General features: G+C 44.8%; 1 protein-coding gene across 6 annotated transcripts in view; it reads left to right on the top strand.

Annotated features, from left to right (window-relative positions):
* The window catches only part of POLR3E (RNA polymerase III subunit E), a 33625-nt gene that overhangs the window by 14376 nt on the left and 5062 nt on the right, over nt 1–14187 (top strand). For 3 of the 6 annotated variants that reach the window (XM_056806531.1, XM_056806532.1, XM_056806533.1), the window contains 13 exons: nt 782–934; nt 1837–1886; nt 3503–3622; nt 5210–5295; nt 5639–5683; nt 5794–5885; nt 6698–6818; nt 7320–7401; nt 8627–8686; nt 9340–9497; nt 10082–10143; nt 11099–11619; nt 13943–14020. In XM_056806531.1, the coding sequence (XP_056662509.1) occupies nt 782–934; nt 1837–1886; nt 3503–3622; nt 5210–5295; nt 5639–5683; nt 5794–5885; nt 6698–6818; nt 7320–7401; nt 8627–8686; nt 9340–9497; nt 10082–10143; nt 11099–11619; nt 13943–14020 (1628 nt within the window). The remainder of the gene's footprint in view (nt 1–781; nt 935–1836; nt 1887–3502; nt 3623–5209; nt 5296–5638; nt 5684–5793; nt 5886–6697; nt 6819–7319; nt 7402–8626; nt 8687–9339; nt 9498–10081; nt 10144–11098; nt 11620–13942; nt 14021–14187) is intronic. The other 3 variants (XM_001366882.4, XM_016423886.2, XM_007498243.3) reach the window with 2 other exon arrangements.

Below are 14187 nucleotides of genomic sequence, written 5' to 3'. Positions count from 1 at the left end.
AAAAAAAAAAGAACTTTTGTTATTAACAGAATTTGTTTGGTTTCTTCTCAAGAGTTCCTTTCTAATTTGACTCCTTAAATAAGCATATATTTGCCCTAAATGTAGGACTTCAAATTTCCTTTCTGGGCTTCCTTAAACTCTTCTTTAAATGAAGAGGTTGGAACTAGATGATCTTCCAAGGTCTTTTCAGCTTAACCTCTTGTGATCGTGTGGTCCCCTTAAGCTCTTGGCTTTTTATTTTATTTATTTTTAAACCCATACCTTCCACCTTAGAATCAATACTGTATATTGCTTCTAAGGCAGAAGAGTGGTAAGGACTAGGCAAAGGAAGTTAAGTGACTTGCCCAGGGCCATATAGCTAGGAAGTATCTGAAGTCAAATTTGAACCTAGGACCTCCTGTCTTTAGGCCTGACTCTCAAATCCACTGAGCTACCCAGCTGCCCCCTTGCTCTTGGCTTTTTAAACCCACCTATGAGCAGATTCATTGTTAGCTACCCAGTGCTTATGGATTGCATATTTGTTCCTGCTCCCTGGATAGGCTGCCCTGAGAAGCTAGAGTCAGAACAAGTTGGGAGAACTCCTTTTCTTAGCTCAGCCTTTTCTTGACTGAGCAGGGAGAAAGATGGGGATCCAGAACAGGCTAGGCCCAAGGGAGTGAGAGGTCCAGGAATTAGAGCCTGGGAAGTTGGTTTTTGTGCTTAGCTGTCAGTCCAGGGAGCTTGTTCTCTGTTTCCTGTGGGAGGTTCCTCAGATCTGAGCTTGAGAGGGGTTTGGGGACAGGCCAATCCCTAGAGAGCCCTGGGAGAGTCCCTCTTCCTCTGCCAGGCGAACTTCACTTGACCCCTCTGCACGGCATCCTGCAGCTGCGGCCCAGCTTCTCCTACCTGGATAAAGCCGATGCCAAGCACCGAGAGAGGGAGGCTGCTAATGAAGGTAAGCACCCTGCCTCAGCCCCACAAGATGGACTGGAGGGTTCTGGAGGTGGGAGAATCAGTAGCTTGCTTGGGGGGAAGAGTTGGGGTCCCTTGGGAAAAACAGGAAGAGGAAAAAATGAAATAACCATGTGATTCATTAGCTGGTGATCCAGTTAGAATGTTTTTGTTTTTGATCTATGTGGTGCATTGACTCTTAATGGACCTGGATTCAGGAAGACCTAAGTTCAAATAGGGCCTCAGATACTAGCTCTGTGACCCTGGGCAAGTCATTTAACCTCTCTGCCTTGGTTTCCTCATCTGTAAAATGGAAATAATAATAGCATCTACTTCCCAAGGTTGTTGTGAGTTCTAATGAGATAATATTTGTAAAGCACTTTGTACACCATAAAATGCCATATAAATGTTAGCTATCATTATTATTAAGAATTGAAATATTAGTATTTGTTTAGATCTGGGCCTGTTGTTTAACCTCTAGTGTTTTAGTAGGGAGTATCAGCCCATTGGAAATTGAGGCCAGTTCCTTGCCTAGGGATTATTGCCCAGTGGCAAAAGCATTAATCTAGCCAAGTGCCCTGGGTTCTGGTGTTGATGCTGCCTATAACTTGCAATCTGACCCTAGACTTGTCTGGTCCCCAGTTTCTTCATCTGTAAAATGCAGAGTGCCAGATCATTATTTTCCTATTGGTTTTGTATAAAAAGGAAGAGAGATTTCATGAGAATTTTGATAGCAGAGGTATTTTTCCTTCTAAATGAAATGTATCAGAAATCCTTATTATATAGTGGTAACATTGCCTAGGACAGTACCTTGCCCTTAGTGGGCACTTAATGAATATTTGAGTTTTGATCAGTTCTCTAAGGCTCTTTTCAGCTCTGATATTCAGTGGTTCTTCTTTTTGGCAGCTGGGGACTCTTCTCAGGATGAAGCTGAAGAAGACATCAAACAAATCACGGTACATCGGAGGCCTTGAGCCTACTGGAACTTCCTTTTCCTATAAGATTGCTGTGGACTCCTTGGGGGTCCAGATTTGCTGGGTCATCCAGAGTGAATCCTTTGATCTTTTTAAAAGTTCAGGGCTTCTTAAACTTTTCTGTGTGTCTTGGACCCCTTTGGCAGTCTGGTAAATGAAGCCTATGGGCCCTGTCTCAGCAGAATGTTTTTAAATGCATTAAATAAAATTCAAAGGAATACAAAGGAAACAATTATATTTAAGTACAATTATCAAATCAATATTTTGAATAGTACAGTTATCATGGTACTTAACAATTTTTTTTTTAAAAGCTTTATCTTTTGTCTTAGTATCAGTTCTAAGCCGGAAGAAAAACAAAGGCTAGGCAAATGGGGTTAAGTAACTTGCCCAGGATTACACAATTAGAAAGTATTTTAGGCTAGATTTGAATCCAGGTTCCCTTGACTCTAGACCTGGCCCTCTATCTACTGTGCTACCTAACTGCCCCAGGCTATATTTTTTTAAAGCCCATATTCATAGATATCAGGTTAAGAGCCTCTATAATTATTTTCCCCTTTGAAAGGAGGAGATAACATTACCATGCTCTGTATACTTGGGTGAGATGCTGAGGGTAAATAGGAATGAGTTAGAGGAAAGGTCAGTTAGCAGTCCAGTGATGTGCTGCCAGCATGTAGGGCCACATGATAGATGATACCTAGTCTTTGTCACTTTGAACTATTCACTTCTCTCTACATATATTTGAAAAAAGGAATACATTTCCCCTGCCTCACAGAGTTGTCTTGAAGATTGAAGAAAGCTTTGTTATTTCAGACCACTATAGAAATGGCAGCTGCTGCTGTTATTGGGCACATGTTGGTACAAATTAAAGAACAGGCAGACATGTTTTCATGGGACTTCTAAGAGTAATAGAATCCTAGGATTTATCTAGTCTAGTCCCTTTGTACAGTTGAGAACACTAATTTTACCCATGGTCTCAGCCTAGGTATGGTATGAAAATTGGGACTACAACAGGGTTCTTTGGACTCTTCCCTTCAGAACACTTTCTCTGCTCTTAATTTCATGGTCTAATTGAGGAGATGTCTTATATAATATCATCAAACTGACTGCATGTCTGCATGTTTTGAGGGCAAAAGGTAGGCTGTAGGTCGCTCAATGGATAGAAAACCAGGCCTGGAGATGAAATCCTGGGTTCAAATTTGGCCTCAGACACTTTCTAGCTATGTGACCATGGGCAAGTCACTTAGCCCCAATTGCCTCGCCCCTACTAATCTTCTACCTTGGAACTGATACTTAGTATTGATTCTAAGACAGAAGATAAAGATTTTTTTAAAAGAGAGGGAAAAAAAAGGTGGGCTGTAGGTTATAGTGACAAACTAGAGAATGGGCTTAGTTGTAGATTTTTCCAGTGCAGAGGTAGCCCAGCAAGGAGGAGGTTTTTCCATACATTTGGCATCAGTTTAAACTGAGGGAATTAGGCAATGGGGATTCAGAGTTGGCAGGCCATAGACAACAGAGGATCTACATGACTCACCAAGGGAAAGGAGTTAGTATCAGGACTTAATAGCCTTTGCAATGCACCCTTCCCTTTCCTATTACAGGTGCGTTTCTCTCGACCAGAGTCAGAGCAGGCTCGCCAAAGGCGGGTTCAGTCTTATGAATTTCTCCAGAAGAAGCATGCGGAAGAGCCATGGGTGCATCTACACTACCATAGCTTGCGGGTGAGGACTCTGAAGATGTGTGGGAAACAGGCCTCTTTGGCAAGAGTCAGAGTTCACCTGGCCTGCTGGATGGGCACTGTTTCCAATTCAGTCCTTTGGTTTACGTCCTGAGTGTCTTAAAGAACTGTCACTGATCTTTGATGCAGCTAAGCCTCTCTGAGGATCAGTTCTCCCATGTAAGATTCTATGTGGGAGCCAGTTTGTCTGGGCAGTGAAAGGAGTGCCAAATTTGGTGTCAAATCAGTGGGTGCTACTCCTGGCTCAGTCACACATTACTACCTTAGCCTTAGGAATATCACTTAGCCCCTCTTGGCCTTCTTTATTTGTCAAACTGAGGAAGCTTGACTTGACTACACAACTTCTTGGGCTCCTTAATCTGTGATCCTATGATTTTAGAGAAGAGGCATGATGTAAGAATTGTATCATATCAAAGAATATATAGTAATAGTTGGTACACCTTTTAAGAAATAGTCCACCAAGGTTTTTATCTACATTTTGTGGGGGAGAAAAGATAAAGAGTAGTATATCAATATGGAGAGAAAGATTCAGTATTAGGGACTCTTCTCAGTCATGTATGCATTACTGTGAATTAGTTTAATCAGATTGCCTTCTTCACCTAACTCAAGAAATTATTTTCTATGGGGGAAGAGAGTAATTTTAGAGCATGAGATTTCATTGGAGAGACAAAATTAAAATGAGTGGATGACAAAGTTTTTCTTAAGTGTTTACAAGGGGCTAAGCCCTGAGGCAAATACTTCCACTTGCCCATTCTAATGGGGGAAGAGGAGGTAGACAAAACACCAAGGAGACTAGTTGTCAGGGAGGGACACCGTTTTCTGCAAAATTACAGGGATGTTAGTTGGGGCTTTCAGGGAGTAGATTGAAATACCATACAGGAATAAAGATAGAGTTGATTTGATCATGACCCCTGGTTCCAAAATTGAAGAGGGGGAAGGGGAGGCATAGTCAGGGAAAAGGTACACCCACATTTTTGAGATATCTGGAGAGTTGGAAGTAAGCAGAGCAAAGCTTGGTGGCTGAGACTTTCCTAAAATATTGGGCCAGAAGAGTCAGCCCCCAATCAGGAGCTGAGGTCTTTTGGCAGAATTTTCTGCATAGTAGCAAGGCAGATGAATGAACAAAAAAAAGCATTTATTAATAAGCAATTACATGCAAAAGACAGTGCTACATACCTGGGGGGGGCCATGGAGTAGGAAAGGAACCTTCAACATTGCCTGAGTCCCTTAGCCGCTTGGGTTGGAGCTATGGGGAGGGAGGTGGTACCATCATGCCCTTTATGGAGAGGTAGATTTTGGGAATAGTGCATCAAAACACTGTGACCCATCTTTATGTTATATATGCTTTGTTGACTTCTAGTATAAACAGAGGTCTGATGATATGGGGGTGTCTATGGTCTCTTAGTGACTGGGAGGATTATGCACAGATTCTTAAGTTCAGACCTTGAAGGGAGTCTTCATCCCTCACCCCACTTCTTTAAAAAAATAAATAAATTCTGGGCCAGGAAGTCTAAACTTTGATTTTCTCCAGGGATTTGTTGAGGCTTAGTCTGTCTGTTGTTCTCCTCAGGACAGCCGATCTGAACATGAACGCCAGTATCTTTTGTGCCAAGGTCCTGGGATCTCGGAGAACACAGAGCTCATTAAATCACCAAGGTGAGAATGCCCCTCTGTGGGGAGTGAGGAAGGGAGAAATCAGGCTGACATGTGGAAGAAAGTTCCAATTACTACCTCCATTGGTGAAATCAAATTCTATGAGGGCAGCCTCTTCCCCCATTCCTGACCTTACAGGGCCAGCTTGGGTACCTGGTCTCTTCATGCAGTGGGTAGAAGAAACTCTGGTGGCCCCTATTTTTATTCTGATTTTTGCTACATTTACCTGTGGTCCTAAGCTCATGCCTTGGATGGCATGCCCTCTTGTGTTCTTATAGTTTGGGTGGGAAAAAAAAGGAGAAACCCTTGGAGTTATTTCTCACCTTCTGTGACTTTCTATTCACAGTGAGTACTTAATGATGTTAATGCCTCCGAACGTTGAGGAAGAGAAGTGAGTATCCTGTACCTGAATTGTGGTTCTGACCCAGCATGGCCTGTAACTTATTAGGACCACTCATGGCTCAGCAGATCTCTGAAAGCTCCTGTTCTTTCCCCCCATAGAGAAAAACCTGTGGCCCCAAGCAATGTCCTGTCCATGGCCCAGCTTCGGACTCTGCCCTTGGCAGATCAGATTAAGATCCTGATGAAGAATGGTTCGTGCTTTCCTACTACGTTCTTTCTAATTCTCTTTCCCACAGCCTGGGAGGTTATACCTGTTTGGTTGGTCTCCTTTCTTATCATCCTATTCTGTGCCCATGCTAGTTCCCACTTCTGTTCTTTCTTCAGTGGGCCTCTAAGGAGTCATCAAAACACATATACAGTGATCCTTCACCTATTGTGGGAGTTATGTTCCAGAGGCCCTCATGATAGGTGAAAATCCATGAAGTAGTAGCATTATATTTATTATTTATATATATTTTAAGACTATAAACCTTTCCCACTCTCCTATAAACCTTTTCCACACTCTTATAAACACTGAGCCAATCGGCTCCCAGGATACAGAACACAGCGCTGTGGTTGGTCACCCCTTCATTCCATCAGCCAATAGTGTGCCATGATAAGGGTAACTCCTTAATACCCAATTAGATATGTATATTTTTAAAGTGATACAGTGAAGTCACAATAAGTGAACCGTGATATAGTGAGGGATGGCTATAGTTTGTTTGTTTTTGGGATCTGACACTGGCCTCCATGGGCCCTGAAACCAAAAGCCCTGGAATAGCCTGACCTCTCCTGTCCAGGAGCCTGGGCTTAGACAGGAGGCCAGGCCCCAGAAAGAAAGAGGCAGTCTGGAAGACAGGTTCAAGACCCATGCCTGATGGTTCCTTTTTGTCTTGGTAGATCAGGATTGTAGACATAAAGCCTTCCCTTTGGGTATTCGTTTTGGGGAACTGTGCATGGACCAGGGCTCCTGGCTCCTGGGCTGGGTGCTTTATGGAAACCAGTGTCTTCTTTCTTGTCTCAGTGAAGGTCATGCCTTTTGCCAACCTGATGAGCCTGCTGGGCTTAGGGACCGACTCAACTTCTGTTCTGCGCTGCATCCAGCAGGTGGCGATGCTTGTGCAGGGAAACTGGGTTGTGAAGAGGTATATTTGCTCATGTAAAATACATATTTGTCTGCCAATATGTTAATGTCCTGTTGGGCTGTGCAGTGGTGTGGTATAGACCCTCTCCATGGTGGGGCTTAGAGGGAAGAGGCAAGAATGACTAAATGGGATTAGGATCTGTGTGGCTGTTAACTGGCCTATTAGAAATGGAATTGTTGAGCAAGGCTTAGCCTATTGCTCTGCCCAATATCCAGAAGTCCTAGAGCCTGAAGGTCCCTTAGAAAATGAAGTAGGTGGGAGGAAGGAGAAATCTCAGTTCTATTTGCCCCACTGCTATATCTTCCATCCCAGGTAAATAATTCCCAGGGATCAGGAGCCAAGGGCTGACTAAGAAGTAGGGAAGAAGAGAGTATCGTCCTATTCCAGATAGGGTGGTCTGGGGCTAGGATGAAAGCAGCTGTTTGCCCATCCTTGGCTTGGGCATTCCCTGGCCTTGGCTTCCTGTGACATCTGCTGCCATTTGCTGTCTCTTTTTGGCAGTGACATCCTGTATCCAAAGGACAGCTCCAGCCCTCACAGTGGAGTGCCTGCAGAGGTGCTCTGCAGGGGTCGAGACTTTGTTGTAAGTAGTATAGAGGAAGATCTACAAACAGAACTGATCTGGGGCTTTTCTGGGAAGAGCTGGGTTCCTCTTGGGCGATGACTCTGACTTAGAGAGGGAGCAAACTTATATTCCAAATATATTGTTCTCTAACTGTACAGTCTTCTGTAATCCCCAGATTTCCTTCACTGGCCTTTACTTCATCTGTTCTGGGCCCTGTTTTTACTCTAGATCAGGAATTCTTAACCTTTTTGTGTCAGGGACCCCTTTGGCAGTCTGGTAAAGCTTTAAACCCCAAAGAAACCAATTATATTGAAATACAATTACCAAAATACTCGCCACATTCATAAACCAAAGATTAAGAATCCCTGCACTAGATTCACATTGATAGATTGGTCCATTAAGTTCTCTCCTACCCTCTACTAAAAAATCATACTCAACATTTATATAGCAATTTAGGTAGTTTCTTACCTACCTTGCTTTGTTTGATTCTCCCTACAAACCTTTGAGCTAATTACACAGGTATTGCCTCAATTCACAGATTGACAACTGAGGCTCTGAAAAGTTAAGTTACCGGTCTAAGGTTACTTAGAGAGTAAGTGACAGAGCTGAAACTCTACTCCAGGTTTCTGGTTCTGTCTGTTGTGCTTCCCTCCAATACTGTCTCACCAAGGGAATGGATTAGTTTAACTTGGGATTCTCAAGCAGTACATTGGGTTGCTGGCAAGGAAGGGAGGAAGGAAATGGGGCAGAGAGAAAAGAAAGTGAGAGTAAAAAGATGGGACTCTTCTCTCTTGTTTTTAGGAGTGCTGCTTGCCTTTAAAGTTACCTATTCTGTGTTCAGTCCCTTCTGGAATGCTTACCAAAGGATTCTGGGGGAGGACTGGGAGGAAGGGAGGGAGGGAGGAGATATGTCCTCTTAGGAGGAACTGTGTGTGCCAGGTGATAGAAAGGGAGAGCCTATTCCTGGCTTGCCACCCTTATTCCCAGCCAGTGTAAAGATACCTGATGTCAGTATCAGTGACATACTTGGAAGGCTTAGGGTGATACAAATTGTAGCAGTGCATAATGCTGCTGGCTCCATGTTCCCTGTGAGCTTCCAGAAGGCTTTCTAGCATCTATTCTCCAAAGGAGACCAGAAGCATGCCTCCCTCCTCCTTTCCCCAAGGTCTCTCTGGGGAGGGGGAATTGTGTTTTTGTTTCTGCTTGTAGGACATGTGGAAACCTTTGTGTTTTTTTCTCCCAGATGTGGAAGTTCACGCAGAGCCGTTGGGTAGTGAGGAAGGAGGTAGCAACAGTTACAAAAGTAAGTGTTTCCTAAGCTCCCTGGGTCTAAGCACTGGAAGAAAGAAAGAAGGGGAGGACTAGGCAGGTAGCCAGGGTTTCTAGAGCATATCTCTCTCATCAAGGACACAAAAAGAGGGGACTCCTCCTTGGGTCAATTAACTGGGCCCACAGAATTATTGACCAGTCTATTGATCAATGTTCCTGAGATGGCGGTCATCATAAGATCTGCAGATGGGACACCCATAAGACCATGCATTAAGATTTATCATGTAATCCTCACAATTAACTATGATGATCATTATCCCTAATTTGCAGGTAAAGAAAATGAGGCCTAGAGAGCTTAAGTACTTGCTTAGGGTCACATAGCTAATAAACGTCTGAGTAGGATTTGGTAGAGCCATCTGATTCCCAAGTCTGTCTCTGCATCCTCTTTACTTCATGACTTCTTTTCATTTCAGCCAACCTATTCTTGAGGCTTTCACTTGACGCTGTTGTAGCAGTTTGGGTAAAGAGAGGGAGAATCAGTATAGTGTAATCAGGGTAAAGCACCAATTTCCAAAAGGCTTCAGGGATCTAAGGGAGTGGGCAAATGAAGCCCTTTCAGAGGCTAAATCTGGTATCCCAGCCTTTCTCCAAATCCATCAGCTCTTTGGGCCCCACCTATTTTCCCAGCTCTGTGCAGAGGATGTAAAGGACTTTCTGGAGCACATGGCTGTGGTGAGAATCAACAAAGGCTGGGAATTCCTGCTCCCTTACGATGAGGACTTCATCAAAAAACATCCAGACGTCGTCCAGCGGCAGCACATGCTGTGGATGGGCATCCAGGCTAAGTAAATTACATTTGCTAAAGGTGGTGTCGATGCTGGGGTGGGGTGGGGATGGGGTCCTAGGGGCCCAGTAAAATGTAGCGTGACAGCTTCATGGTCCAGGGTCAGGAAAAGCCATTTGTTCACCTATAAACCGAAGTCCAGACCTTGTGTTTTCCTATAATGTTGATGTTAGAGTTGGTACTGTCTTGGGGATGAGGTGGGTGGGGGAACTCTTGAAGGTAAAAAAGCCCAAAATTTTGAAGAAAGGAGCTAAAGGGAATGGATTGGGGGGCCAGGTACTGGTGGGGGTGAGAAGATGGACGGAGGATGGAGAAAGAAGAGGAAAGTTGTGTAGGCAATCAAAGACCTACAGGAAGATGGCAAGCAGGAGAGGCTGAGATGAGTGGCCCAAGGGATTTAGTGAGGAGTGGGGAGGGTGTTTGGGACACTTTTGTTGGAAATCAGAGAGACTGCTATTTTCCTAGATAACTTGAGGAATTTATTAAGAATATGGGGGTTATGGTATATATATCTGGTGAAGGGATAAGGAGAGCTTTAAGCATGAAGGTCTTTTTTTTTAACCTGGTGCTTCTTTCTCATTTCAGATTAGAAAAAGTCTATAGTCTTCCAAAAGAGACAGTGCCAAAGACTGCAGAAGGACAATCAGGTTTGTTTGGAGGACTTGGAGACAGGAATCTGGGCTGAAACTGTGAAGGTGTGGTCTGGAGGGGGGTGGAATTCCCAATAGTCCCTCTTTCTGAGGTTCAGTGCAACATGGGCAAGTGCTTCGGGAAGTTTCGGGTCTGTTACCTTTCCCCCTGCTTTTTTTTTCTTTTTCTCTTCTGCCTCCTCTGGGAGGGGATCTGAGTTTCCTGGTTGCTGACCTGGGCTCAGCATGAAAGCTGAGTTGAGAGCCTGGCCAAAAAGTAGGTCCCAGATCCCAGCATACAAAGAAGGTTTGGCTTGTGAATAGTGAGATGGAGTGTTAGTGCCCTCTCTCTTGCCTTCCCTTAGAGGGCAACGTTGATCTGGACAGGCTTTTCACCAGCAGATATATTTGTCAGGCTGCCCGATAGACATAATACCATACTAAAACACCATCCAATTCCACCCCCTGCTTATTTTACAAATGAGGAAACCAATACCTATGGAGGCCAAATGACTTGTCTTATAGTCACACTGGTAGAAACTTGAACTTAGATCCTCCAAGTCCAGAGGCAGTGAGTGCTCTTTGATCTCTCCTCCTCTCCACACCTTGATACCTTTGATTTTTTTTTCTGTCACTGTGCTATCACTGACCCAAGAGTCAGAGGCTTTTGTAGCTATGGAGGCTAGGAAGGGCTAGACACATCTGTCCTCCAACCTTGGCTCTTTCACATTGACTATTTCCTGGGAGCTTATAGAATCTGATTGGGTCTCAGTTTTTTCCTATTTGGGAAATGGGCAGAAATTACCCTTTGTACTACCTTCAGTCTATCCCCTGAGCCTTTTCCCTCGTAACCAACTCTCTTTGGGACAGTTTTTTCCAAAAAATATGTAATTGAGGTAGAAGCCCTTGAAATGTCTCATTCCCTGAGACAAGGGATTCCCCATTCTGAGCAGTGTCCTGCCTGCCCTTGTAGTGCCTGTTATGCTGGTTTCTGGGGATCAGCGGGTCCAAGCAGCCAAGACCAAGGCCCAACAGAATCACCTGTTGCTAGAACGAGAATTACAGTGGAAGAAGGAGCAACTGCAGGCAATGCAGGCCTCATCCAGTGTTCGGATCAAGGAGGAGCCAGTGAGTGAAGAGGAAGAGGAGGATGAGCAAGGTGACAAGGAGGAGGAACCTATGGACACTTCGACCTGTGGCAGCCTCAGAAACCGGCTGGCCAATGGGCTTCCTGCTGGACGAGCCGCAGGTGGTGACACCCTCAACGGGCACCCCCCAGTGGGCTGTGGAGAAGCACCCATGGCTCGGGAACTGAGGGCCTTTGTTGAGGCCACTTTTCAGAGGCAATTTGTGCTCACCCTGAGCGAACTGAAGCGCCTCTTTAACATGCACTTGGCCAGCCTTCCCCCCGGGCACACACTGTTCAGTGGCATTTCAGACAGGATGCTGCAAGACACGGTGCTGGCTGCTGGCTGCAAACAGATATTGGTGCCTGTAAGTAACTCTCCACAATGGGAAGCAAGGTGCAGTTGGGAGTTCTCATTTAGGAGGGAGCCTTTGCTTAAGCATATATCTTGAGAAGCAGCTGGGCCTGGAGCCCTAGCACTTCTAATAGTACATTGAATGTGTGGTAGTTCCTGACCCTACTTTGGGATGGTCCAAGGGAGACCTAAGTTTCCGCCACCTCTCACGTCACCAGCTAGAAATGTCACGCTGATTCCAGGTCACCTACTGGGGTCACCTTAATTCAAAGGCAAACTTTCTCTATTGGCTCCTCCAATGTTTCCCCTTCTGCCCACTAAAGCCATCCTAAAGAGATGGTGTAATCCCTCTGTTCTACAGGGGCCCTGAAGTTGTCCATGGCAGGCTGCCCTAATAGACCAAAGTTGTATTTCTTGAGATCGCATCATTTTTCATGATCCCATGGTAGGCTGTGCTTGCAAATCAACACAAATCCATTTAGCTTTTTATGATTGACTAAGAGATTGGAATTAACCAGGGTTCTGACATTTTTATAGCACTTTCTTCAGGTAAGGCTGTGAAATTGGTATTTTATACATGTCAAAACCTGAGGAGATGTGACTTATTTAAAATAACCCAGCTATTTATGTGTTTGGGATGGCAATCAATCACACTGGAGGTCCTGCCATTTCCTAACTCCCAACAGTTGCTCCACTATACCAAGTTGGCTCTCTCACCTTACCAGAGACTTCAGTCTGATTGACCAGCTCTGGCCTCCAGATGGATTAGAAAATGGGAAGAGCCACCTGTCTTTGGATTATCCCAGTCCTGAAAGTTCATCCACCATAATAATAATTCATCCACAGGTGAAAAATGAGTCTGGGAAACTTTTCCGCCCTGATTTTTAAAAGCACATTAGGTAAAAAATGACAGGGCAATATGCTTGGAGTCAGGAAAACCCAAATTCAAATCTGACCCTCCTACACTTAGCTGTGTGACATGGACAAGTCACTTATCATTTATTTACCTTGGTTTTAAAATGGGGATAATACTAGTGCTCTACTTCTCAGGATTGCTCTGAGGATCAAATAAGATATTTGTAAAGTGTTTAGCACTGTGCCTAGCAATATAAACGCTATTATCATTATTATTTTCCCTTGGCCAAAAAAATCTTTGATTCAAGATGAGCATCCCAGGCAGGGGAAATGAGATTGGAGCAATGAGACTTCTATTTACCAAGAACACCAGTTGGGGACTGTAACTTGTAGAGGATTGTGGGTCCTGGCCTTCTGGACAGATTCTCTTTATCTTTCTTTATCTTTCTGCTTGCTCAGTCTTCCTCCTCCCCCCCTCCCCCCCCACTGGTATAGGTGGAGTCAGGGTGAAGTAGGGCTGTAGCTTTGACATCATTGGAGATGCCAGTGCCAAGGTTAGGTGAGGCTCAAGTCCTGAGCAGTACCGTGGTTGTAAGATTCAAGCTTGTGTATGTGAGGGATAAAAATGGGGACAGTGTTCTCCATTGTTCCAAAGCCCTTGTCTCTTCTAGCCACAAATGCTTTACCTTCACTGGGCAGTCACAGGGGACTCTTTCAGTCTTTCTTTGGGCTCTGGCAGAGAGCCTGGGCTGGCTGCTCCGTAGGTGAGGCACAGGGAAAGCCCTATGCCTGGAGGGCAGATACTCGGGCTCAAGAGTGATGTCTGCTTCTTACCTGCCTTGGAGGATGTACTTTATGTTCCTTGTGGCTACTTCCCCCTTGCCGGCTGGATAGAGGCTGAAGGGAACTCTCTTGTTCCCTTTTTTTCTTCCTCTTTAGGAATTAGATTTGCAGAGAGTGAATGGCTATGTCAAGGCAGTAGAGACATAACTCCCTGGGTCAGGTCTCTCCTAGCCAAAGAGCTCACAGTCTAATGAAAGAGACAGCATGCAGTTAATGTACAAACAAGAAGAGAGAGAATAAATGGGAGATAATCAACTGGAGGAAAGGCTTCTTGCAGAAGGCTGGAACTCTCATTAGTTGAGACTTGCAGGAAACCAGGAGGTAGAGATGAAAAGATAGCAATCTAGGTCTGGGCATGGCCAGTGAAGATTAATGGCCTTGTCAGTTGTGATGACTTGTTCCAAGAAATAGCAAGGAGGCTGGTACAGCTGGAATGCAGAGTGAAGAACGAGGTGGGAAAAGACTGAAAAGGTAGGAAGGGACCAGGTTGTGAAGAGCTTTCAAAAAGGAATCTTATATTTGATTCTGGAAATCATAGGGAGCCACTGCAGTTTATTGAATAGTCTGACATGGTCAGACCTGCACTTTTGGAAAATCAAACCCATTTCAAGCCTGCCTCACATGTGTGTCCTGATTAGTTTCCCCCACAGACTGCTGCTTCTCCTGATGAACAGAAGGTGTTTGCGCTCTGGGAGTCTGGAGACATGAGTGATCAGGTAAAGGGACCTCTCAGGGGCCCTTTTCACATTGCTGGACTCTTACGCTAGTTGGAAGTAGGGTTTCCTTTTGACAAAACCCTTGGAGTTGGGGTGAGGGGGTAGGGCAGGGCAGAATGTCTGCCCTTTGGCCACAATTGGCCCCAGTAGGTAGAGGGGAAGGGAAG

The sequence above is a fragment of the Monodelphis domestica genome, chromosome 7, assembly GCF_027887165.1.
Source record: "Monodelphis domestica isolate mMonDom1 chromosome 7, mMonDom1.pri, whole genome shotgun sequence".
NCBI lineage: Eukaryota > Metazoa > Chordata > Mammalia > Didelphimorphia > Didelphidae > Monodelphis > Monodelphis domestica.
Note: the sequence above shows the minus strand (reverse complement) of the source record. Positions and strands in the feature narration are given on the sequence as shown.